The 25,099-nt window shown below is 45.8% G+C and overlaps 3 protein-coding genes across 5 annotated transcripts; 1 reads left to right on the forward strand and 2 right to left on the reverse strand.

Moving 5' to 3' along the window:
- Window positions 1-6,056: 6,056 nt before the first annotated feature.
- LOC103651502 (DUF538 family protein) lies at window positions 6,057-7,559 on the reverse strand. Its single transcript, NM_001350199.1, has 3 exons — window positions 7,300-7,559; window positions 6,877-6,931; window positions 6,057-6,742 (listed from the first exon to the last, which is right to left on the reverse strand). Exons 1-3 carry the CDS (start codon window positions 7,372-7,374, stop codon window positions 6,372-6,374), a joined length of 501 nt encoding a protein of 166 aa, NP_001337128.1. The 5' UTR covers window positions 7,375-7,559; the 3' UTR covers window positions 6,057-6,371.
- Window positions 7,560-8,350: 791 nt separating this feature from the next.
- On the forward strand, window positions 8,351-11,487 carry LOC100285315 (protein transport protein Sec61 beta subunit). 2 transcript variants are annotated; one of them, NM_001158208.2, is made up of 2 exons: window positions 8,351-8,588; window positions 11,008-11,487. In NM_001158208.2, the coding sequence occupies exon 2, from the start codon at window positions 11,024-11,026 to the stop codon at window positions 11,267-11,269; it is 246 nt and encodes an 81-aa protein (NP_001151680.1). In that variant the 5' UTR covers window positions 8,351-8,588; window positions 11,008-11,023; the 3' UTR covers window positions 11,270-11,487. The 2 variants fall into 2 exon arrangements, with proteins under 2 accessions (NP_001151680.1, NP_001400636.1); NM_001413707.1 differs by having other exon boundaries at window positions 8,495-8,678.
- A 1,125-nt stretch (window positions 11,488-12,612) lies between these two features.
- Window positions 12,613-18,657, reverse strand: LOC100383534 (uncharacterized). Of its 2 annotated transcripts, none has more exons than XM_008674991.4 (4): window positions 15,938-18,657; window positions 14,834-15,747; window positions 14,388-14,439; window positions 12,613-14,265 (listed from the first exon to the last, which is right to left on the reverse strand). In XM_008674991.4, exons 2-4 carry the CDS (start codon window positions 15,613-15,615, stop codon window positions 13,198-13,200), a joined length of 1,902 nt encoding a protein of 633 aa, XP_008673213.1. In that variant the 5' UTR covers window positions 15,616-15,747; window positions 15,938-18,657; the 3' UTR covers window positions 12,613-13,197. The 2 variants fall into 2 exon arrangements, with proteins under 2 accessions (XP_008673213.1, NP_001169653.1); NM_001176182.1 differs by having other exon boundaries at window positions 12,614-14,265; window positions 18,040-18,506.
- Window positions 18,658-25,099: the final 6,442 nt, after the last annotated feature.

The following is a 25,099-nucleotide window of genomic DNA, read 5'->3' on the forward strand; positions in this document are numbered from 1 at the left end:
AAAGGCGACCTGACACCTTTATCCTGACGCACGTCCTCCAGTCGACAGAGCCGAAGTGACCGCAGTCACTTCGTCGCTCCACTGACCGGCCTGACAGAAGGACAGCGCCGCCTGTGCTGCTCCGACTGCTGTGCCACTCGACAGAGTGAGGCTGACAGGCAGTCAGGCCCGGCCTCAGGCACCATAGGAAACTCCGCTCCGCCCGACCCAGGGCTCGGACTCGGGCTCAGCCCCGGAAGACGGCGAACTCCGCTCCGCCCGACCCAGGGCTCGGACTCGGGCTCAGCCCCGGAAGACGGCGAACTCCGCTCCGCCCGACCCAGGGCTCAGACTCGGGCTCAGCCCCGGAAGACGGCGAACCCCGATCCGCCCGACCCCAGGGCTCGGACTCGGGCTCAACCCCGGAAGACGACGAACTCCGCTTCGCCCGACCCCAGGGCTCGGACTCAGCCCTGGCCTCAGCCGACGGTCTCCGCCTCGCCCGACCCAGGGGCTCGGACTCGACCTCGGCCACAGAAGACAGACTCGACCTCGACCTCGGAGGAGCCTTCACATCGCCCAACCTAGGGCGCGGACCGACCACGTCAACAGGAGGCGCCATCATTACCCTACCCCAAGCTGACTCAGGCCACGGGGAACAAGACCGGCGTCCCATCTGGCTCGCTCCGCCAGACAAGTAATGATGGCACCCCGCACGCTCTCTGACGACGGCGGCTCTCAGCCCCCTTACGGAAGCAAGAGGACGTCAGCAAGGACTCAACAGCCTCGATAGCTGTCCTTCCGCCAGGCTCCAGCGCTCCTCCGACGGCCACGACACCACACGAACTGGGTGTCAAAACCTCTCCGGCTGCCACGATGGCATGTACTTAGGGCGCTAGCTCTCCTCCGCTAGACACGTTAGCACTCTGCTACACCCCCATTGTACACCTGGATCCTCTCCTTGCGCCTATAAAAGGAAGGACCAGGGCCCTCTTACAGAGGGTTGGCCGCGCGGGGAAGAGGACGGGACGGGCGCTCGCGTGAGGCCGCTCGCTCCCCCTCCCGCGTGGACGCTTGTAACCCCCTACTGCAAGCGCACCCGACCTGGGCGCGGGACAAACACGAAGGCCGCGGGATTTCCACCTCTCTCTCTCGCTCCGGCCGCCTGTTCTTCCCCCCTTCGCGCTCCGTCTCGCGCCGACCCATCTGGGCTGGGGCACGCGGCGACATTTTCACTCGTCGGCCCAAGGACCCCCTGGTCTCGAAACACCGACAACTTTGTTCTTGCATTTTTGCATATTCACATGCAAACCCTAGGCTGCCCTCCAGTTCTTAGGATTAGGCGGGTGCAATCCTTTACTCAGGTGGAGTTTACTTTCCGACAGTTTTTATTCCATAATTTAATCATGTGAGAGTTCGAGCGCTCTTGACCATGATCATGACTGATATATCGGTTTTATACTCTGAAGAGGTTGCACATCTTTAACCACAAGTCACATAAAAGTTCAAAGAACTTTGCACACAACTACGTTGTGCTGATGAGGCACAATACCATACTTCTAAGGTGTGATTGCATAGGGATGGTACAATGTCTTTATAAAGTTCTACTAGCATGAGAAATCTAGCTACAGATTTAAGATGAGGTAGTATAGGAATCCTGTGGGGGATAGATATCCCCTGGGTCCACCAAAGAAGTAAAAGGCCTCACGAAAGGCCCAGGGGCCCAATAATTCGTAAGGTCATTCTTTCGTGGGCCTAGGGAAGGACAGCCAACAAAGAAAAGAAGACGTGAGACTGATTAGTGCAAACCCAGACGGCCCACAAACGTCGAACGAATGAATCTCAACAGAGACCCGACTTTCCCGCGCTGAAGCCCCCATGCAACAGAGCCATGCGAGGATAAGTCGGCGAGGGTTACGTAGGGATAAACTCAAGAGGTTTACTATCTTTTAGCTACTTGTTGTTATCATATCCACATGTACTGCCCCACGGTCGAGTATATAAGGCCTAGGGGGCACCCCTTCAGAACGATCGGCCCTGTTCTACTTAGCCACCCACATAAACTCTCTGCGCCCTCTATCCAGAGGACCCTCTTGTAACCACGCTCATATACACACCAGGACGTAGGGTGTTACGCACTTCTAAGCGGCCCGAACCTGCAAATCTTGTCTACTGTCCCTCGTGCGAACGGCACGAACCATTTTGCTACAGTCGTCGACACCGTCCTACTCCTAAAAACACCTTGAGGGGCAACCCCGGGTGTGCGGTCGGACCCAAAACACCGACAGCTGGCGCGCCAGGTAGGGGGTGTGTCGACGATCCAAGCTAGCTCAATGGCCGTCACCTTCCACAGCAAAATCGCCGTGCGTCCCGGATCTGTATTCTGCTTCGGGACAATCTCGTCCGTAGCAGATGAAGAAGGAATCCTACACCGCCTCGCAGGTCTGCCGGAACAGAAGTCTCCTCCAACAAACTCCGAAAATACTGGAAAGACGCTACCTCCGGCTCTTCGGAAAAAGATCGTCTCCGGGGAGGCTGGAGCTAGAAGCTCGCAGACCCGGAAGACTCCGCTGTCTACTTCCCCGACGAAAGAATGGACACGGGTCGTGAGAAAGAAGGAGACCAGGGAGAGGCAAGTCGTTCTTCCCGTTCCTCCGACCTCAAAGGAGAACGGAAAGAAAGTCACCGCAGCAGCAATACCGTTCTACCCCGACGTCCTCTTCATCGGGAGAGCAGAGTCGCCCGCCATCTCCGACGATGAACCGACCGCGCCTGGAGAAGAACCACCTCAGCGAGAATCCCGCCGACGAAGGAACCGACGCAGGAACGTTCGACGACATCACGCAGCTGGAGAAAGGGATCCGGAGCAGCCTGTCTCGCGAGACGAGGTCTCAGAGATAGGAGAAACTCCGGAAGAACGCGTCTTCAGGGAACGAAGGAACTCTCGACGACGGGATCGCCGTCGGACTCAGGAGCAAGCCGAGCAAGATGCAAGGCAATGACGCGAGAATCCGCTCTTCGGGCGCAACTTGAACCCCGACTTCGCTCGAGCTATGAACACGCCGAGCGAAGTCGGAGGCGTTCTAGCTCGGATAGCTGACGGACTTCCTCGGACTCCCGACGCCGAGGGATACCGACGCCTGTTTACTCAGGCGGCCAACCATCTTCTACCGCTCGCTCACCCGCCGAACGATTTGCGACACACCATCAACAGTCGCCGAGACGCGCGAAGCTCCATCAATGCTTCGCGCGAACGGCGGCATGAGAACGAAATTCGCCGTCGGGAGGAGTATGACCGAGATCATGGCTTCCCGACTCAAAGCCAGGCCACCAGGACTGAGTCGGCAACAGCTTCAACTGGCGGTACCACCCGGGGACGGTCGAGGGACCGCCACCACCACTCCCCTCCCCGGGACAGACGTCATCCCCGACGACAGGAGGACACGTGCGGAGTATCTGCACTTACTCCGCGCCTTAGGGCCATCCAATGGCCTCCCAACTTCAAGGTATCCAATGTTGACAAATATGAACCTAAGCAGGATCCAGGGGGTTGGTTAGCCGTCTACACCACTGCCGCTCGAGCTGCCGGAGCATCCGAAGACGTCATGACCGCGTATCTGCCCATCGTCCTTGGGCAAGATGCGCTGTAGTGGCTGCGACATCTACCCCGACACTGCATCGACGACTGGGGAGACTACAGTCGACGTTTCATCGCCAACTTCTAGTCCCTCTCTGACAAGCCGGCGCAACCATGGGACCTCAAATCCATCAAGCGCCGGGGGGACGAGACTCTCCGGTCATACCTTAAAAGGTTCCAGACCATGAGAAACCGCATCCCCGAGGTCACGGAGGCGGCCGTGATCGAGGACTTCTACAGAGGATCCAATGACTCGGTTTTCGTCCGAGCCATACTACAAAAGGCGCCGACTACCTCCGAGGAGCTGTTCCGGGAAGCCGACCTCTACATCACCGCCGACGAGCGGGCCCAGGATCTCATCGGAGGAGCAAAGCCTGCACCGGCAGCGCCACGACGTGACGCGAACCAGCCGTCCGACAAACGCTGGGAGAAGAGGCCTCGAGAAGAAGTACACGCCGCCGGACCACCCGCCTCTCGCGCCCGAGGAGGACCTCGTGGAGGCGAGCGCACGCTGGACGACATCCTCGACGCCCAGTGCCCGTACCACAAGGACATGCGCCACACCCTTCGAAACTGCCGGGACTTCAAGCACTCCGTCGGGCACGGCCGACCCTTCCAACCTCTACCGCCTCCTCCGCCGAGGGGAGGACCTGATGAACCACGATAGCCCCATCGGCAGGAGGAGGGGGGAGGAGGAGCTTTCCCGCGCGTTGACAGGGAGGTCAACATCATCTTCGGCGGACATGGGTCGCAGGAGAACAAAAGACAACAAAAGCTCAACGACCGCCAGATACTGGTGGCGACCACCGGACCTCCCGCCCCGTACCGGTGGTCGGAGCACCCGATCACTTTCACTCGGGAGGATCAGTGGCTCAACTTCGACCATCCAGGCAAATATCCGCTCCTCGTCGATCCGGTGATCCGAGAGAGCCGGGTAAAGAAGGTGCTAGTGGACGGGGGGAGCAGCATCAACGTCACCTTCCCCCGTACACTCCAAGGCTTGGGAGTTCACCTCAAAGAGCTCCACGAGTCGGACACTCCTTTCTTCGGCATCGTGCCGACGGAAGGGGAATACCCGCTGGGCCACATGTACATGCCGGTCACCTTCGGAACTCCGGAGAACTACAGAACCGAGTTCCTGAGGTTCGAGGTGGCGAACTTCGACTGCGGGTACAACGCCATCATCGGGAGGCCGGGACTGGCCAAATTCATGGCCATTCCGCACTATACATACATGATACTGAAGATGCCGGGACCACGAGGAATCATAACTGTGCGTGCCGACTTCCAAGGCGCCGCAGAGTGTTTCCGAGTGGCCATTCAGGCAGCCCTCACCACCAAGCCGTCGACGGTTCCTTCTACATCGGCGAACTCTAAGCCTGAGGAAGGCCTCACGGTACCGACGAATGAAACTCAGGCCGCGACCTCTATGCGGCCGACTGAAGAAACCAAAAGAATCAACCTGGGGTTCGCTGACGAGCGCAAGACGGCTGTCATCAGCTCCAGTTTGAACGACAAATAGGAAAGCGCGCTCGTCCAGTTTCTGCAAGATAACCGGGATGTATTCGCGTGGCAACCTGCGGATATGCCGGGAGTCCCAAGAGAACTGGCCGAGCACAAACTGAAAGTCTACCCCCAGGCGAGACCGATTCGACAAAAGCTACGTCGTTTCACGCCCGACAAGAGAGAAGCCATCCGTGCCGAATTAGCTCGCCTGGTCGCGGCTGGATTTATTAGAGAAGTATTACACCCTGAGTGGTTAGCCAATCCTGTTCTTGTACTCAAAAAGAATAAAGTGGATTGGCGCATGTGCGTCGACTATACCGATCTCAACAAACACTGTCCAAAGGATCCCTTCGGGCTCCCGAGGATAGATCAGGTGGTGGATTCCACCGCTGGATGTTCTGTGATGTCTTTCTTAGATTGCTATTCCGGGTATCATCAGATTAGTTTGGCAAAAGAAGACGAGGAAAAAACGGCGTTCATCACTCCGTTTGGTGCCTTCTGTTATACCTCCATGCCGTTCGTCTAAAAAGCTATCACATACATATGAGTCGAGAACCTCTTTCGGGTAAAGTCCTGATACACTAGCTTCCCTAATTAATTAGCTAAGACCAGAACCCATATAATCCTTGTGGTTGCTCTGTTTTCCGGAAGAAGGTCGCTCCATGTTTAAATGAAACAAAGTGATCTTATATGCATAATAGATAAGCCAATAATAATAAATCATAATAAAAACATGATCATAATTGAAATGTATCGTTATCTCAAAAACTAAATAGAGCGCTAACAAGTCTACCCAATAATAAGTACCATAGATGTAAACAAGGTATATGAAAAAAAATCCAGGTATAAGTCTTGTTAACCTAACTACACAATGCATAAGTAAGAACGATCTAGTAAATATTATACAGGTCAAACAATCCAATCTACAGGTGGTCAAACAACCCAATCTACAGGTTGGTCAATGTACACATCATTTCTTTCTTTCGGCGGTACAGAGCAGACATGCCTAAATGATCACTCTCGCAATGACGAACAGTACAGCTTTGTCAATTGTCACAGACTAGCAAGAACATGTATGTATTGGTACAGCCGCCTGTCCAGAGGGTCGCCGTGGTTCACGCTTTCCTAATCATGGAAAGGAAAAGCTTCACGTCCACTATAGCTGCATTGCACTGCACGCACGCATACACCCTGCTGGTGGCTCCGCTCGCTCGAGCTGTTATATTACGCGCCTAATTAACAAGGTCTGCTAGAACTTGTCTACGGCGATGCCGTCCCTGACGACCTCGTACGCGTCCCGGTTCCTGGCCTTGTTCATGCCGGCGGCGAAGTGCACCTTGGTGGCCTCGGTCCGTACCTCCGTCACCTTGGTCCAGATGAGGATCTTGGTCTTGAGGCCCTCGACGTGGGTCATCCTCCCCTTCTCCAGGTACCCCGTCACGGTGGTGGCGAAGCGCAGCACCGACGAGTCGTTGTAGCCCACCTCGCACGGCGACGCGATGTACACCGTCAGGAGCTTGGTGTCCTCGTTCAGCTCGTAGTTCGTCGCGTCCTGCGGGAACAGGCCTGCTGGGAGGTCGTACTCCTTGAGGAACTCCGGCAGCGGTTTCTGCATCTTCCCTGAAACCAAGCAGTGTGTTTACGGGAACGGGAGAGCAGGAAGGAAGACCATATCTGATTGTTGTCTCTTGCAAAAAAGAATAACAGACAAAAAAAGATCTGCAAATCTAATTGACCATCGCAACAAACATTACCTTTGATTTTGTTGACCATCCATTTAGCTCCATCTCCGATGCTGCTAGAGATCGACTGCAAGTTGCAAAAGGTGAAAAGAGTCAACATAAATAGAGGAGTCTCGATCCGTGTGTTGAAAGAATGTCTTGCGACACTTTGATAGATCTTGAAAAGCTTTCAGATTGGGTGTCAAATTTCAAAATTTCTCCAATAGAAATAGACCATATAGTAGTAGTTTATTTAGATACAAAGCCAGCAGAGGGAATGTAGCAAAGAAAACATCGAGGAATCGCTCAAAAGCCATGTAATAGTAATAATACATCTCTCGAATTAAAAGTCATCGTCATGCAGGTTGTATAAGCAGCTGTGAGGAAGAAGCTAAGAAAAGGGTGGTGAGCAACGGAATCAACGAAAACGGAGGATTAAGTACTGCTTTTCTTTACGTTCATGTCGTCGAGCTCTTTGTTGGCCTTCTGGTTGAACCAGTAGCCGCCCACCTTCCCCATGATCTGGTCCATCCCTTCCCTGCTGCCGCCCTCGATCTATCTACCAGTTGCTGCCTCGGCTTCCCAAGGAGATCGCCGAATCAGCGTCGAGGACCCTGGAACTGCAGCAAATCTTTCGTCGTTGTTTCTTTTAGGATGCAAAATTGGAATCCACTCGCGCGAGGCGACGGAGTGGGCGAGGGAACGAAACGAAGGAGAGGGAGGGAAAGCCGGCCGCGCCGGCAACCTTGTTCGTTCTGGTCTCCGTCACAGGTGGTGGTTAAGGCAATTCCATTTTTAGGACGGTGGGTCAGATTAGAGCAAGTTTAATAATACGAGAACATATCTAGTGATATAGAAGTTTAGTGTATATGATACACATATTAAATCATTATTATTTATCTTAGATCTAAGGTTTCTATTTATTTGGTATATTTTGCTAAGGATACCCTCCGGCGTACTGAGTGTAAGGGTGGAAGATGTAATTACAATGATCAACGAAAGACATTAGATCTAAAATGTATAGTGATAATTTAATATGTGTGTCGTGTGCACTAAGCTTCTATGTGCACCAGATATATCCTCTAATAATATAGTCAACAATTAGTCGTAAGGATTATTTTAGCCTGTTATTTACCTCACTTGTATAGTGGTTAGCTCTTCAATATTAGAACAGAACCCTATTTATCTCTCTCATAAATTTTTTTGGTCTTTTTGTCGAAGCAGGCTATTAGTTTACAACCCGCTTCTCCTCTCTTTTCTCTTCTCTCCCTTTCTCTTAGCATTTGCTAGTTTATAGACTTTTATTATATTTGCTCTTAAAATGAACTGTTTTTCTGTTTTCAAAAAGATGAGAATGGGCTCCGGTGACCTGGATACAGATCGGCCCACCATTGCCCCTCAGCAACTGGGCCGCGTCTGGTCTTGCCCCTGGGCAACTGAGCTCAGCCCACTTCGTTAAGGGAGAACTGCCCGTGCACGTTAATCCACCAGTCCAGTGTTCTGTTTGATATTTACCCTTCGCGTCGCAGCGCCGGATCGCCCAATCAGAGCGCGCGTTGCACGTCATCCGGGTACCAGGCCAGACGCCGGCCAGACGCAAAGCCGGAAGCCAGCGTATATACATGTGAATAACGCGGGTCAGGCGGACCGTACGGCGTACACGGATCTCGCTCGGCCATCGGGACTGTACAAGGACGAGAGGGAGAAGAGAACAGCGGATTCATCACCGCCAGGCGTCAGGTCAGGTGCGTGCGCATACATCCATCTGCCACCCTTCACCCGCTCTTCTTCTGCCGGCGGTTCCCTCCACCCGCTCTTCTGCCGGTGGTTGCGAGGTTTGTTTTGGTTAGATCACTCTGCGTATTGCTCTTCTGTCGATTGGACATGTTTCGCCTATTCGAATTCCATTCTGCATATCTCGCCTGTTTGAATTCCTGCGTTTAGGGTACATGTTTCGTCCAGATCTGACCCCTACATATGGTTGCCTTGTTTTACTTGTGCGCTGCTGATTCATGCTTATGCCGGCCCTGTAATTGTGCCTGAGCTCCATAACGTAGATCAGATACGTTTAGGACCCGTAATGGATCGTGGCTAAATATGGGGTTAGTTGCTCCGTGGAGCAAACCGGATGGACCCATAGAACCAAATGAATACTCCAGAGTCCAGAAGCACCGGTCTGTCCATACATGTAATCCTGCTTCGACCCAGTGCTCCAATGGATCGGGTGGGTCGATTGGATGATGAGCTAGCGGTGTGGCGCTACATGCTCCGATCGAAGCCATCTGCCGGCCTGGGTCCATTGTTGATTGGATGAAGCAATTTGCCCACATATTTGTCTTTATAGATTTCTAAGAGCTCGTTGTCTTCCTGCAGTACCTTGAACGATTGTTTATACAAATGCTTTATGGTTTTTAACCACACAAGTAGAACAAGCGAATTGAGAATTGAACCGACGAATACATATTTTCTTGGCTATGCCGCAGTTCCATGGATTGTCAAAGCCTAACCAGCAAGAACCTGATGCTGTGCAAGGCAGCAACCTTTGAACAAAAGTCCACAAACTACAAAAAACAACAATGCTTTGCCATTAGTGTAAGATCACAAACTGAAAAACAGAACACAACTAAGGTTCACCAACACATAATTCTTTTCTCATGAACACAAACATACTAACAACCACAGTTATTGCACTGCATTCATCAGTAACGAGACTATATTTTGCATAAATGTTTTGGAGATAAATATTTGTCAGCCTGGAGAATGCAAGGGATCCTTGCAGTTCACATGCTGTCAACTGGCATCACAATCTTTAAAAGATATTTGAGATCCTCTACTTCTCACGGATGCAACTTACTGGGTTGCTCCTCATTCAATGCAAATTGGATCACCTTTCTTTTCTCCTCCTGCCAGTAAACATACACATTTTATCATCACTGACGAATGCAGGATCTGTGTGAATAAAATCCTACTCCAGTCATGACCCTAACTAAGGGGGTGTCTGATATGGCTCTAGAACAAAACTCCAAAAGAGAGCTGACTAGAGCCAACCAAACACTCTAACTCTAGAGTTACAAACTTTTTGAAGTTTTGGGAGTTGCAGTTCAAGTTTTTTTGAGTATCTCGTTTGCTGCTTTGAAATCTAAAAAACTCTAGAGCTACTCCATTCTGGAGTTTTAGAGCAGAGCTGCTATGAGGTAGACCTCATACGAAACACCTCCTAAATCCAGAGACTCCATTTACTAACACAATTCAGCCCTTGCCTTTGCTGGCTGTTTGGTCTTGCAGCTGCAATTTCATGTTCGTTTGAACACATGTACACAGAAGTAACATGCTGCATCCTGCATGACAAAGTAGCATGCTGCATGTGTTTGATAACATGATGGCTTGCACCATTTCTACTTAAACTGCTCAATAGATAATAAATCAACACTTAAACAAAACTACAATTTTCTGGCCGTACGATCTGGATGAATTGACCAAGAACAACTAAAGTTGATCATTATGGCTTGCAAATACAACCAAAATGCAAACATAGATCAGATACATTCTGGTTATATAACCTAATCCTTGGTTGGTCCTGGTGGGCCTTGTTGTTTGCTTCGGGCTTGATTTGTGTGTAATTGTTATATCATCCCTGTGTATGTCAACATGACAACATGCATGTTGATTTTGCAATGCTCCTCACAATGCAACTGTATTTGCCTGCACTTCTGTTTCTGTTACAAGCATTGAATAATCTTACGGTGAAGCTTGTGCGCACATACTACTGTAACATATCATAATCACTTCTAGCTTATAAAGGTTAATATGTCGTCTGCCAAAGTAGGAGCTGAATTTTTGAACAATTTAGAAATTGAATTTCAGCCTACTATCCCAGTCATAATTTGTCCATTAGCACCAGTAAAGTAAAACCAGAGTTCAGAGTTTTGTGCTTAGTTGGACTTTGTAAGCATAAGAAAGCAAAATGATTGCTTTTTTTTGTTTCATCATGAACGACCAACTGCATCAATGCTACATGCTGCAGGTATTTCTTAGCTATATTTCCAAAATATGGAATATTAAATATGTGACACTTGCTATTGGCAGCCAACATCATGTTGTGTACTCACAGTTGCAGTAGTGAATGCAAATATTGTAATCTGAACCCCTTTCACTGTCATGCAGAGTGTGTTAAGACAAGATGGTGGCGAATGGCGACGCACCTGCTAGAGGGAGTGCGGCGGCAGCTGCAAGCCTGCGCAGGCGTAGGACCACAAGCGGTGCTGCTGCTGGCGGAGGTGGTGCCAGCTCGATGCTCCAGTTTTACACCGATGAGGCTGCGGGCCGCAAAATGTCACCAAACACCGTTCTGATCATGAGCATTGGGTTCATCGCTGTTGTCGCTATGCTCCATGTTTTTGGGAAGCTGTACCGCACCTCCAACTAGGTTGGTACTACCATAACCAAGAAAACAGAGGCCACCAAGAGAGGAGCCTTATAGAGCCATTTCAATGGATAGCAAGTGACTATCAGAGAGGAACCTTGTAGAGTGATTTCAATGGATAGCAAGTGACTATCGGATTGTGAACTGTTATAGAAGTTTATCTACACAACTTGCAATGCTCAGGGCTATGATAAATCCCTGCGAGTCTTGTTTATGCTTCATATTTTTTTTTTGCATGTGCTTGCATATGCATCTTTCTATTTCTGTTGTCCTGATCTTGCCGTTCAATCCTTGTTGCTTACCTTTGGCAATCTGCCTAATGGGCAAACACTATTTCTCACTGATAGCCTTGTGCTTCCTGTTAGCAAAGTCGTTGTCACCTCTAGCAATCTTGACAACTCAGACTATTGCTAACTTTGTTCAATTCCATCATTAGAGATGGTAAAACACTATCATCCAACTCCCTCCCAATCATCTCTCTTAGGGTTGATTTGGTGACAAGGGAATCGCAGGAGGATTGGAAGGAATTAAGAGGAAAATAAACTAATTTCCTCCTCAATCCCCTTCCATCCTCCCTTGATCCCTAGTCACCAAATCAGCCCTTAAACCGTCAAATAGCTCATGAGGTAAGAGAGCCCTCGGTGCCTTAATTTGGTTATTGAAACTCTCAGATACATTATTAGTTAGGTAGTCACATTTGCTATGTTCATAGAAACCACTTCTATACCAAATCCTAGAATGATCTCTGTCAAGCCATCTTTTGTAGGCGCCACTTGAATATGTCCTTTGTTTAGGACCTTGTAGCTGGGTACAAAACATTGCTATAACTCCAATCAAAAGTTTCTTTTTATGCGCAGTTTCTTTGTTGGATTTCCAAGCCCCAGTAATATGATTAATACTAGAGGGTCTATCTATAGACAGAAGATGGTTCTCCATATATTCCTAGCAGGTAATCATCAAAGAAAAGGTGTTAAATACTTTTATTTTTACTATAAAAACTGAACTTAAAATTTCCCATCCATCTTCGTTTTACTACGCAGGGAACTTATCTTGAGGCTCTATTTCAGTACGTAGGGAATTTATCTTTATCTTGAGGCTCTAGAACTTATCTTAAATTGCTCACTGACCCACTAGATTTGAAGTGCTCACGTGAGCACAGAAGCTCCATGAGCACAAGTACAAATGTTTCGGAAATGAATTGCAGCATCACTTTCGCGTTTGATCTGATAGCAAAATCTCCGTTCAGACAGGAAGAGCAAATATTGTAGGAACGCAAGAACTGGTCTGGTGATAATGGATATATGCTCAGCCTTCGACGGCGGTCCACAAGCAAAGGCGCAAAGCAATGTTCAAAAACACAAACAATCAAAAGATGGTTCCCAGTACACGAACATTTGCAACCAAATTCATTGCCCACAATACAATGCCTTACAGGCTTGACAGCTAATGTACAATATATAGATAATTAAACACTGAATTATACAGCAGCATATACTACCAGAACCAGAGTACCGGTACACATCAATCTATAGCGACCCCGTAGCATGGTACCAGCAGTCATTTTCTGACTGCTGCTTCCTACTGTACCACTCATAGTCTATTGTATTGTATGTTACAGAAGCGCGGCCGTGTGGTGAGCTCAACACAGTGAAACCGTTCAAGTAACCTATATATATACCAATTCCAGTCATAGCACAATCAGGAAGGACTCCCAACTTCAGGGCTGTCACTTCAGTCTTCAGGGGCACAACTTTGGCTTACAACTCTGCATAGAACACAAGATCATATCATCCAATATCTATGACGATCGGGTAAAGCGCAATCAGTGGTCAGAATACAGGAGCCACCATAATCTGCAGCTCGGGTAGCCCTGTAAACTGCAATGCTGCACTAAGCTGCCATCGGATGACACGAAAGTATATGGTAACCAGCTACGAATCATTTTGGTTCCTCTCCATTTGTATTGACCGGAAGATCCACGCTGCTGACTCCGAAGCAGTCTGCGCGTTATGCGGAACAACCCTGATTACATGGTTCTTTTGGTCCCGGCCTCCGGATGACGGCTGAGGTTGGGCTTTCGGGACTGAAGCAGTCTGTGCGTTACGCGGAACAACCCTGATTACATGGTTCTGCTGGTCCCGGTCCCGGCCTCCAGATGAGGGCGGAGGCTGGACATTCGGAGCTGAAGCCGTGGGAAAGAATGACAACGGAGCACTTCCATCACCTTGGACTTGGAGCCTGTCGAAAGGGCTGGTGGCGCTGCTGGCCTGTGGCTCGCTGTCCCTTGATGCAAGAAACCTCCAAACGCCACTCGGGTGTGACATGTTACATGAGATCAGCGACTGCTGGTCCATGTGCCCATGAGGCTGTGGCGCAGCAGCATGGCTCCCTTGCTCCACTGCAGATGCTGGTGTTCCTGGATTCATCACTGGCATACTGAAAGGCGGGAAGTAGTTCATATGCATGGCAGGGGCACCAGGAGGGACCATGTGCTGTGGCTGGTGAGGAATAGGAACGCCATATGGTGTAGAAGGCAGCCTTGACGGAGCACAGTTGGCGTAAAATGGTGTCAGCAGATTTCCAACTGGGGGACAAGGGCCGGCAAAAGGCTTATAGACAAGACCTTCAGAAGGCGACATAACTGGGACAAGCCATTGATTCTGCGGTGGATTCATGCACCAGTTATTCTGTTTGTTGTCAGGAGCAACATGCATAGCTGGAGGGTTGCTTGTAAAGGTTTCATTTGTTGCAGCTTGATTATGATGGTTGTCACCAAGTCCATCATCATGAGAATGGGCCAATAAGTTTCCTTCTGTGTCTTGTTTTGATAACTCTGGTTGCTCTAGGGTTGGCTGGATATCATCTTTGTTTGTGATTGACAGGGTCTGAACTTTCGAATTTCCTTTAGGAAGTTTGTTCCTTTTTCCTGTTAATGCATTGCCAAGGACAGGATCACCTTCAATAAGCAGATGTGGAGATGCCGCGATTAATTTCTGCACCTGTTTGGAAGTCAATTACAAACGGGGTTATAATAGCATTGTGCACAAAATTGTATCACATAAGATAACCTACTTATGAACGGAAAAAGGAAGAAAGATGTATCGATTTCCTGGAGACTTACTTTTATCAGCTTATGCAGCTCGAACACTTGGACAGCAAAAACCCTCTGCTGACTGTAGATTTTAACAGGACAGAGTGTAAAACATAAAAAAAGGCATTATGCAGCAATCCAGAAAGCAAGAAAGAAATATTCACAATATCAGTCTTACAAGCAACATACTATTCTTTTGGATGAAACTACCATGTTTTCTACTTAAAAGAATCAAAATTGAAGGCATTCATTATTATCCACAGTTTATATTTAATAGTACAACAGAATAGTTAGGTACTGAAAACCAAACAACAGACTTATCATCTTCATACTTTTGTCTTCCATATGACAATTAACTGAAAACTAAAAGAAAAAGGAAATAAGCAGAGTGAAACATATGAATAGTATTGTCTAAAGAATGCTACAAATACTTGGTACAAAACTACAAAACAGCTACTCAAGCACCATATACTTACTTCTGAATAGCTCTTCTTGCTTTCCAGAAATGCTTTGGACCAATAGCAGCAACAATTTCATCTGGAGAGATCTCCCCCCCAGGTATGCATTCCACTGAGGAGTCAGATAAATCATCATTTTGCTCTCCATTGTGATGTCCTCTTTTTCTCTTAGCACCAACTTCCCGTGGGCTTCTTTCCAGTAAATTAGACTTCCTGTTAGAGCTATCTACATCAGTACATGGTTTACAGGAAGATGTATTTCTAGCTGCTGTAGGGTTCTTTGCTTCTGTGAAATTTCCATTCACGCTTGCAGGTTGGCAACCGTTGTTGTCACAATGATTTATATTACTTGCCTTATTCCTCATTTGACATAGCTTAGCATATTTGTCTTTGAACTTTTCTGATGCCTGAAATGATGAACTCTTTTCTTTAACTTCCACAGCTTTTGATCCTTGCACTGCTTCTTTCTCCTTAACCTTTGGAGAGTTCATTAACCTCCTATCAGCTTCATTGATTTTGTCCAAGTGCTTGTTCACAGTACTATAGCACTCTACAGATGATTTGGACATTGCAGGACTTTTGTGTGGGTTTGTAGTAGATTGGGGTTTTGATTTATCTGCATGATCTTGAGTAGACTGTCGATAAAATCTAGGATAACAGATGGAAGGAACCATAAATTCATCATCACTGACCACTTTCTTTCCAGAAGACATGATGGTGTTGCCCACTCTATGCTGTGAGGTGCACTTGGCAATTGATTTTGAAGCACAGACGTCCTTGTTCTTGGTCTGTGAGGACATCCTCAAAGGTTCTCTTCTTGTACTATTAGACTGCCCGTTGATAGTGTTTCCTTTGAACTTTTCAGATGAACGAGGAGGCTCATTTGAAGGCACGTCGAAGGGCTGGAACAGCGTCCTGTCATAACCATAAACCTGGATGAAGAAACTCTGTCAGTACTTTGTAACATTTATTGAACAATTCGTTAATGGAACACTAAGTTCCTATCTTCGTTTGCCAAGGCCCATCCAGTTAGGATCCCTCCATGCAAACTGGTAGATAGTACTTCCAAAGCATCCAACAACTTTCATTTAAAACTGGATTAGAGGTGAGACATTTGAGTACCTAAGGGTCAAAATCTCAATTCTTTCTTTGCTCACTGCTTTACCCCGCAAAATGGTGAGAGAATAAGGACAGAGAATCATGAGTGCGGGCAGCCCCTGGATTTCTTCTCAAGTAGCTACCTTTCTATCACCGTATTTGCAAAGTAACTGATTTCTTGCTGGTTATTGTTACATGGTTGTCCTCTGGACCTCCCCCCCCCAAGCATATCATTACAGCCAGGATACATATAAAGGTCATAACAAATGAACCTGCAAATAAATTTTAGCCTTTCCCACTTATTGTTAATCATTTCCTTTTATTTTTGCTTATGAACCTTTCCATATGTACTACAAAGTAAACTCTCAGCAGGCAACCCCCCCCCCCCCCCACACACACACACATTATGTTTAGTCCCAAACAACATCACAAATGGTTATAATAGCAAGATGGTTGAGCCCCACTTTGGAATGCGGGATTTTTTCCTGTTTCCTGTGTTTTTTCTGTGAAAATGAACTGATTCCTGTGAAATTCTTGTATGATTCCTATGAAATTCCTGCATTCCAAAGGCGGCCTGAAACAGAACCTAAGTGAGGGCCTCAGTCCAAGAGCTTCGCTGCAAATTCCACTAATTAAATTAGGATAGCCATAAGAACATAACTTAAAACAAACCCCTAGGGAGATGGTATTCCCTTGTGGACACTGGACACACAGATCACTGTGGTTTTTAAAATAGAGCATGTGTGCTTACAAAAAGGTACTTAAGCTTCATATAAGGAGTACTTTCCAAGCAGCAAAATTTGGAGCCTAAACTGTAACACAACTATAAGAGGGAGGGTCAACATTTCAGCCACAGACAGAAGATCACTGAGGAAGTCGTGCAAAGCATATTACAAACTTGGATACCACCAGCAAAACTAGGAAATTTCAGTACAGATACCTGTCAGATTTGGTTTCTTTCCCTAAACACCCAATTGAATCACTTGTTTATCTGAAGTGGTCTGCGTCACTGTTATTTTCATTTGTTATGTTACCTCTCATGGTCCCAGTACCAGTAGTCTAACTCCTAAAATCACACCACCTTAAAGGTAAGCGCAAGTATGCAGCTACACACAACTTGCCCAAATTGCAATGAGGATTAACAGAGCGGCAAATAACATGGTGACAGGGGCGCACATATCAATTCTTAATTCCTCAAACCAAGAATTTGATCCTGGAATGGGGAACCAAATATTAGAGTACCTAATGAACACATTGCTCGGTGCTTGGCCCCCAGAAGGGGGAGAGCAGGGATACTGACAAGTGTTAAGACATCAAGCAACCACAGTTTCCTTTTGTTTGTGCCCCAGGCCCCGGCCATTTATTCTGCTTTTGCATACGGTATACCTACCTCCATTTTGCAGAGTAATTGATTTCCTGTGGGTGATCCTCACACGTTTGTATTCTAGAATAGTTTTCCTATCCTACAAACTCGCAGAGCATTGGATAGTTGCTCGTCTTTACAACATACACGCTGAAGATCATAACAAATGAACCTGCAAATAAATGTGTCAATTGTCATGCACTGGGCCTCTAGCTTCTTCGAACCGATTCTTGATCATCTCCTCTTAGCTTGTGCTCCTTTCTAGTTTCTACTTATGTACTAGAAACTTCCTACCAAGTTTTGTCACACGCAACACAATTAGCAAAATAGCTAGAACGCTGAGCTGTGGAACCTACGCACGAGTGAGCGCTCTCAATCCAAAAGCTTGGTCGCAGATGGCACCCTAAAGGAATTAATTGTGGACATAAAGATCACATGCTCCGATGCTCGTGCGCTATGACAACATATACGTTGTGGGTTTGCAGGCAGGCAAATGCGCTCACAGAAAGGTTGTTAGGCTGCATGCCAGGAATTAATTTTCAATTTTTGAGAAAAAAAATTGCCATTTTGCCAAGTAGCAACAAAGGCAGGCAAATGCGCTCACAGAAAGGTTGTTAGGCTGCATGCCAGGAATTAATTTTCAATTTTTGAGAAAAAAAAGAATTTGCCATTTTGCCAAGTAGCAACAAAGGGAAAGCTTAATATTAGCAGCTTGGATAACACCAGGAAAAAAAAAAGCAGAAGCAAACATCGAGCTGCTCACCTGGGCAGCCGCCGTGGAGGGCACGAGGCTGGCCCCCGCGGCGCGGGCGGAGGCCGCGGGGGAGCTGAAGCGGTTGGACGGCACGGTGAACTGCTCGTAGAGCGCCATCTTGTTCCTTGGCGGAGCCCGCGGGCCGCCGCCCTTGCCTGCGTCGCTGACGTGGAGCCGCGGGAACAGCGGACCCATCACCTTCCCCGGCTCCTCCTTGCCTCCTTGTCCACCGCCTCCCCTCGTCATGCCCAGGAGCCAGGGGAGCGCGCCGTGTCAATATCACGCAGGCAGCTCGTGGCGGCAGCAAGAAGATCCCGAATCCTCAGCAGCAGCTTCAGCCACCACGTTTACCCAGTGTCAGGGCCGGCGATGGGGGAGGCCGGGGTGCAGGCGCACAGCTGCTACCGCGGCCATGGCGGCCCAACTGAAAGGGAAATCAAACCGTGAGAGCAGAGGGGCGCATGGGATTGGGAGCGTCTGCGGGGACACGTTTGATTCTGATGCCAGGGAAGGGAAGGGAAAGGAATGCTCGCTCTGATCCACAAAGGCGGAGGTGGGCTCCACCATGAGAGGGAGACCGGAGAGTGGAGACGCTGGCGGTTGAGTATGTGCAAGCAGGTTTTTTTGGGGTGTGTTAATTAGGCGGTGAGGTTGCTTCTAAGTTCTAACAACTTACTCTTTTTAAGGTTATCTTCAAACTCACCAATATTTAAACTCTATTTTACCAATAGTGAAGTTTATAGTGAAAAATAGTATTTTTAGATAAATTTTAGGTAAACTGCTACAGATGGTAATGTCATGTCTAGTGCTGGGAATATGGGCCGGACTTTTCGGGCCAGCACGAGCACGGTCCGAAAATAGGAGCCCAAAGCACGGCACGGCACGAAATAATTTGGACCGGACTAGCACGACCCAAAGGCGGGCTTGGGCTGGGCCTCAATTTCCGGCCCGTCGGGCCCCCGGCATGGCCCGCATAGATGGCCGGGCTTGGGCCGGCACGGCCCAATTAAGCCCAATCTGTTTAATTTCTTTAATTTAGTAAGATATCGACTTTATATTGTTGTTATATTTGCAGTTTATGTGGTCAAATGATGCTAGAATTATTTAATATCTTTAATTAGTAAGCTATGAACTTTATATAGTTGTAATATTTTGATTTTACGTGGTCAAATATACGGGTCGGGCTTGGGCCGGCACAGCCCGAAAAAGGCACGACGTGGTTTAGGACCGGGCTGGGCCACTGTTTTTACACTTCGGGCTGGCACGGCACGGCACGACACGGCCCAAAAATCTTTTGGGCTTTGCTGGCCCGAACCCGTTTGGCACGAAGCACGATGCCCGACCCGGCCTGGCCCAATTCCCAGCACTAGTCATGTCATTCTATATTTTAAACTTAACTATGCAAACACTATAATCTAATGTAAAATAGTGTTTTACGCGATGATATAGACGACCTGCTCAAGACAACGTGAGAATGCACTACACCATTTGCTTAATCACTAAAATTATGAACATATATAGAGAAGTTTAACACACACAAAAAAATAGCAATGGCCTATAACTTAGAACATATAGTTTTTTTATGCCTATAATGGAGTTTGTCCTATTGCTCTGCGCGCATAAATGGAGTTTATACTGTTGTTTAGCAAAACGAATGATAGCCTGTTTGTTTTCACTTCAATCATATCTTGATGTGCCTTGGTAAACTGCTGAGTGAGTCAAGCCGTGTGAGCTTAGCATTATCCTTTAGGAAGATTCGTGGGGGCCACGGCGCTTGCAAGTGAAGCTAGTTCCACGGCGTACATGTATCACTTGGCCTTTGTGAAAATATGAAATTCCTTTGCTTTTGTGGTCTTGTGGATCGTGGGATATCCCGGGACACATTTATAGCGTCACTTTGGATGAGAAAGCATCTACGTGGGTGGGTCGGTGATACTCTTGGTGACATGTGACAGAAACGGTCAAGTTTTTATAGCGTCACTTTGGGTGAGACATGAAGCTTGTCTATACCACGGATTGTAGAAATTAAAATTTCATGATTGATCAACAAGAAAAGTATTTTTGAAGGAAGGAAGATGCGGTCGGGGGAGGATGAATGAGAGTCAATCAAATATTTTACACTTAAATAATCTTAGCTTGATTTCTAAAAATTGAGCCGAAACCTCTATGACAAAAAAAACTCTTTAAAAGGTTCAAAACCAAGAACAACTCAACCAATTTGTGGTAGGATGCCTTGAACAAGTGCCTAAGACATAAACTCAGTTTGGACACTAAAAAGTCCCAGAAAGAGTCAAACTAAAACTTCATTATGCAGAGTAGCAGTATGGCTCCTCTGGTCGGGACATGGCAATGTCGCTAACCCTACATGATATTGTCGATTGAGCAAAAATGGTCAGAATAAGGTAAAACTTTACGAGAAGTGAGGTAGAGAAGAATCAAAATGGTTCCAGAAGTTTGATCGTCAAAAGATCAAACCTGAAGAATCAGATTATAAAACTTGAGACTAAATTAGGGTTTTCACAAAAAGAACAATTCAGTTAGATAATTGTGCATAAGATGGATCAATCAGTAGTAGAGCTGACAATGATTCTAGAATTGTTTCTCAAGTTTCTATTTACCCAAAGTCCCTCATAAATTCAAGTGTCAAAAATTCTTTCAAAACACCAATCAAAAAAGTTTGGAAAGAAGGAAATCAAACCAAGAACAAGAACACTTGACTTGAACAAAAGATGAAAAATGTAGAGGTCATGATGTGGTTAAAGCCACACTTCCCAAAATCTCAAGTGTATAGATGCTACAACTCAAAGCATCTAAGGATCTCCTAACAAATGAAAATAGAGAATAAAAACACAAGCTAGATTGATGGATGTTGATGCAGCTCTTCCTCCTTATATTATAGATGGGTTTTCACATTTCTAAACTACCCCTAGATACATAAAGGTCATCTGCTCAGTCAGGGGCAATGGAACTGCTCTTAATATGATGATTCGACGACCACTCTTCATTCGTGAAGTTGCTTCGCCTAGATCCATATGTCGCCTCTGATTCCCTCTGGAACCATGTCAATGGGCTTTGAGGACAAACACACAAAATCGGCCCTATGTGGTTTTTGAGGCTCAACCATCAAAACGCTACAGGTAGCGCACTCTATATGTGTTCCTCGTCCTAGAAACATGTCCTAGCGGCCCACAACCACGTCCTCATTGCCATGTTCTCCCCGTATGCTAATGTCCTCAGGTGTGAGCCATCGTAACTGGTCACCCGACTTCTCTAGTCCCTCAGACAAGGCCTAGAGCTCGTCCTTCACCGCTCTTGGTCCATCATCATGAACCTGCATGACCTTCACCTTCACCATCTACCACTACCTCTGAACTCCACACTTGCACATCACAATGCAAGAGACATGTTTCCTTAATAAGCATATAATGTTTACAAGGAAAACCTTCTAAAATCAGGAAATTGAGCACTTAACTTTAATAGATATGAAGAGAATGTTCAAACCAAAAAAATCTCAACTAACTAGTGATCGAATGTTTTGAAAATGTTCCATGATTATACATGAGTCCAACGAGACAAAAGGATCGTAAAATAGACACCGAAAAGTCCAAAACTTCCCAAAATAGTGGCACTCACTCATGTTATTTTCACTAGCCCAAATCAAGGTTCCAAAATACAAAATCAATCCAAGTGAACTCTAATTTAGCTAAAATTTCGGACACACTTTTACAAGTGAGTTTCAAAAGTGTTCATAATCTTTAAGCTCAAAATTTTTTGAACTTAAAATTCAAATAAAAATACGAATTTGGATCTTGGTTTTCTCAAAATTGTTTAAGTGATATGATATCCGTGCTTCAGCTTGGATCAACCCATACCACTTGGTGGCAACGACCCTAAGAGGTATTGGCATGTTTCTATCAAGCCCAAATAACCCCAAAAACTTAGATTCAAAAAATCCCACAAAAGATTAAAGCGAAGAACTCAAGAAGAAAACTCAAAGAAAGAACTTTAAGCCATCAAGACTGTATAAAGAGATACTTCAGAGATATAACACAGAGGTCCCGACATGGTTAAAACCACACTTCCTAATTCTCAAGAACATGAAGAACAAGAGCACCTATGGATCTCATAACATAAGGATAGAGAGCAAAAACCAAAAGCCAGAGAGGTAGTTGGCTAGTGCATCCCTTCCTTCTTATTTATAGAGAGTATTTTACATTCCCAACATACCTTAGATATATAGAAATTATCCAATTTGCGAGGAGTAAAATGGACCAACTCTCATCTTGATGATCTGATGGACATAGTTCCTTCTTGACGAAATTGTTTCACCTTAACACACCCTCCATGATGGCTCCACGTGCCACCTTCGATTCCCTCCTAAATTGTGCCACCGACTTTGGAGGCCAAACCCACGAAATTGTTGCTATGTGGTTTTGAGCCTCATTCACAAAAGTTCTACAGGTAGCATACTCTATACATGTGCCCCATTTTCTAAACATATGTCCCGTCGGTCCTCAAACGCGTTGGCAACATGAACTGCTCTACTATGTGCTCACACCTCCTCATGTTCCTAAGTATTAGCCACCATAGGTAGTCACCTGACTTCACTTTTATCGTCGACCGTTGTCTCAAGAGTTCACACCTGCACATCATAAAACAAGAGATATGTTGCATACATACTCACACACTGATTAGTCCACATGATTTAACCCAAGACGTGATTCTGTCGGTAATCACTAATCACAAACCCAAACCACAAAGGCACATCTCAACATTGTATTAATATTTATCACAAATCCTACATTTGAATACGTAACCAAAGCATTAAACATTTGGCCATGCATGAACACAGAGGGTGTATTGCTCCATTTGCATAGCAACAAAGTAGCCCAAATTTGAACTAGCGACCTAACGTATACTACCTCCGTTCACAAATATATGACACTGTTGATTTTTTTCGAAAACTTTGACCACTCGTCTTATTCAAAAAAAATATTCAAAAATGTAAATTTCAAATCAAGCACAAACTACCTTAAGTGGTAAAACAAATCACAACAAAATAAATGATAACTCATAATTTTTTTGAATAAGATGAGTGGTCAAAGTTTTTTAAAAAGTCAACGGTGTCATATATTTATGAACAGAGAGAGTAGTATATATGGTGGCTAAAGACGTTTAATTACCTTGTTTATATTTGGCATGTATTTGCCTCGTGGCATAGTTAAACAAACAAGTTTTAGGATACAAGAAGACTTTTGGGGAATAAACGTTGGAAAGTTTTGAACAACTTTTTTTCGAAAGGAAAGATGAAAAGGGAAAATGATTGATTTTTGAAAAAAAAATCATAAATAGGTCATGAAAGATTTTCTTGAAATGTTTAGAGAAAAATATTACTTCAATTTTTTTTTATCAAGAAGGCAAAGATGTCTGAATTTCTATGAAGCGGATTTACATAATTGTTTGAAAAAAGCTAGAGAGATAGTTAGTTAGTGCAGCCATTCCTTCTTATTTATAGAGTATTTTACATTCCCAACATACCTTAGATATATAGATCTTATCCACTCTGCGAGGGGTAAAATGGACCAACTCTCATCTTGATGATTTGATGGACACAATTCCTTCTTGACGAAGTTGTTTCACCTTAACACACCCTCATGATGGCTCCACGTGCCACCTTCGATTCCCTCCTAAACTGTGCCACCGAGTTTGGAGGCCAAACCCACGAAATTGTTGCCATGCGGTTTTGAGCCTCAATCACAAAAACTCTGCAGGTAGCGTACCCTATACACGTGCCCCATGTTATGTACATATGTCCTGTCGGCCCTCAACCGCGTTGGCAACATGAACCGCTCTGCTATGTGCTCAAACCTCCTGATGTTCCTAGGTATTAGCCACCGTAGCTAGTCATCTAGCTTCTCCAATCTCTTAGTCAAAATCCAGCACTCGTCTTTTACCGCTCCTAGTCCAAATAAACTCACATGACCTTCACTTTAATCGTCGACCATTGTCTCTAGACTTCACACCTGCACATCATAAAACAAGAGATATATTTTGGTTATATTTTGGCCTGCGTTTGCCTCGTGGCATAGTTAAACAAACAAGTTTTAGGATACAAGAAGACTTTTTGGGAAAAAAGTTGAAAAGTTTTGAACAACTTTTTTTCCAAAGGAAAGATGAAAAGGGGAAAATGTTTCATTTCAAAAAAAAAAAAAATCATAAAGCGGTCGTGAAAGATTTTCTTGAAATGTTTAGAGAAAAATATTACTTTGAAATTTTTTATCTAGGAGACAAAGATATCTTAATTCCGATGAAGCATATTTACATAATTGTTTGGAAAAAAAAGGTTTCATAAGAAGAGACGTGAAGGAAAAGATGTCAAGATCATGCAGGCCTGACACAGCAGCATACTCATTCTATATTTCTATTTCAGAAAGGAGGATCTTATAGTAAAAGGCTCCTTGTGGAATAAAAAAAGATATATTTTTTTATTCAATTTATGAGATATTCTAATTTTTTAGCTTTTTATTTACTATGTATCTAGATATAAATAGATATCTTATCAAAACATTTATATAAACTAAAACATTAGAATAATATCTTACAAATTTAAAAGGAGAAAGTACCTAACTAACGTAAATATAATGGATGTTTTTGTATGACTTATTGACATGTATAGTATGTGTTTACATGCATGGATGGTTATTAGATTGTGAGCGAGGGATCGGATTTGGATACGATGTCGGCACCGATAGTTGAACGGGAGGCTGCCGAGCGGCCAGCAGGGCTCTGATCCGATCCACGCCTAAGGCTAACCGCACTCATACAACTCTAAATTTTTACTCTAAAAGGAATATTCTATCCTGGTCAGCGAGATTCTCTACTCTATCTTACAATCTTCCGCAGTCATATTTACTCTATATCTCAACTCTATACCTACTACCATATATTATATTAATTTTTTACAATTATTATCTATTCCCACACACAACTACCTCCTCACGTGTGCTGCCGCATGTGCTGCCGCGTGGACATAGAGTAAAGAGGTACGCACTCTATCCTTAGCGTTTTC

Source organism: Zea mays, chromosome 3, assembly GCF_902167145.1.
Source record: "Zea mays cultivar B73 chromosome 3, Zm-B73-REFERENCE-NAM-5.0, whole genome shotgun sequence".
Taxonomy (NCBI): domain Eukaryota; kingdom Viridiplantae; phylum Streptophyta; class Magnoliopsida; order Poales; family Poaceae; genus Zea; species Zea mays.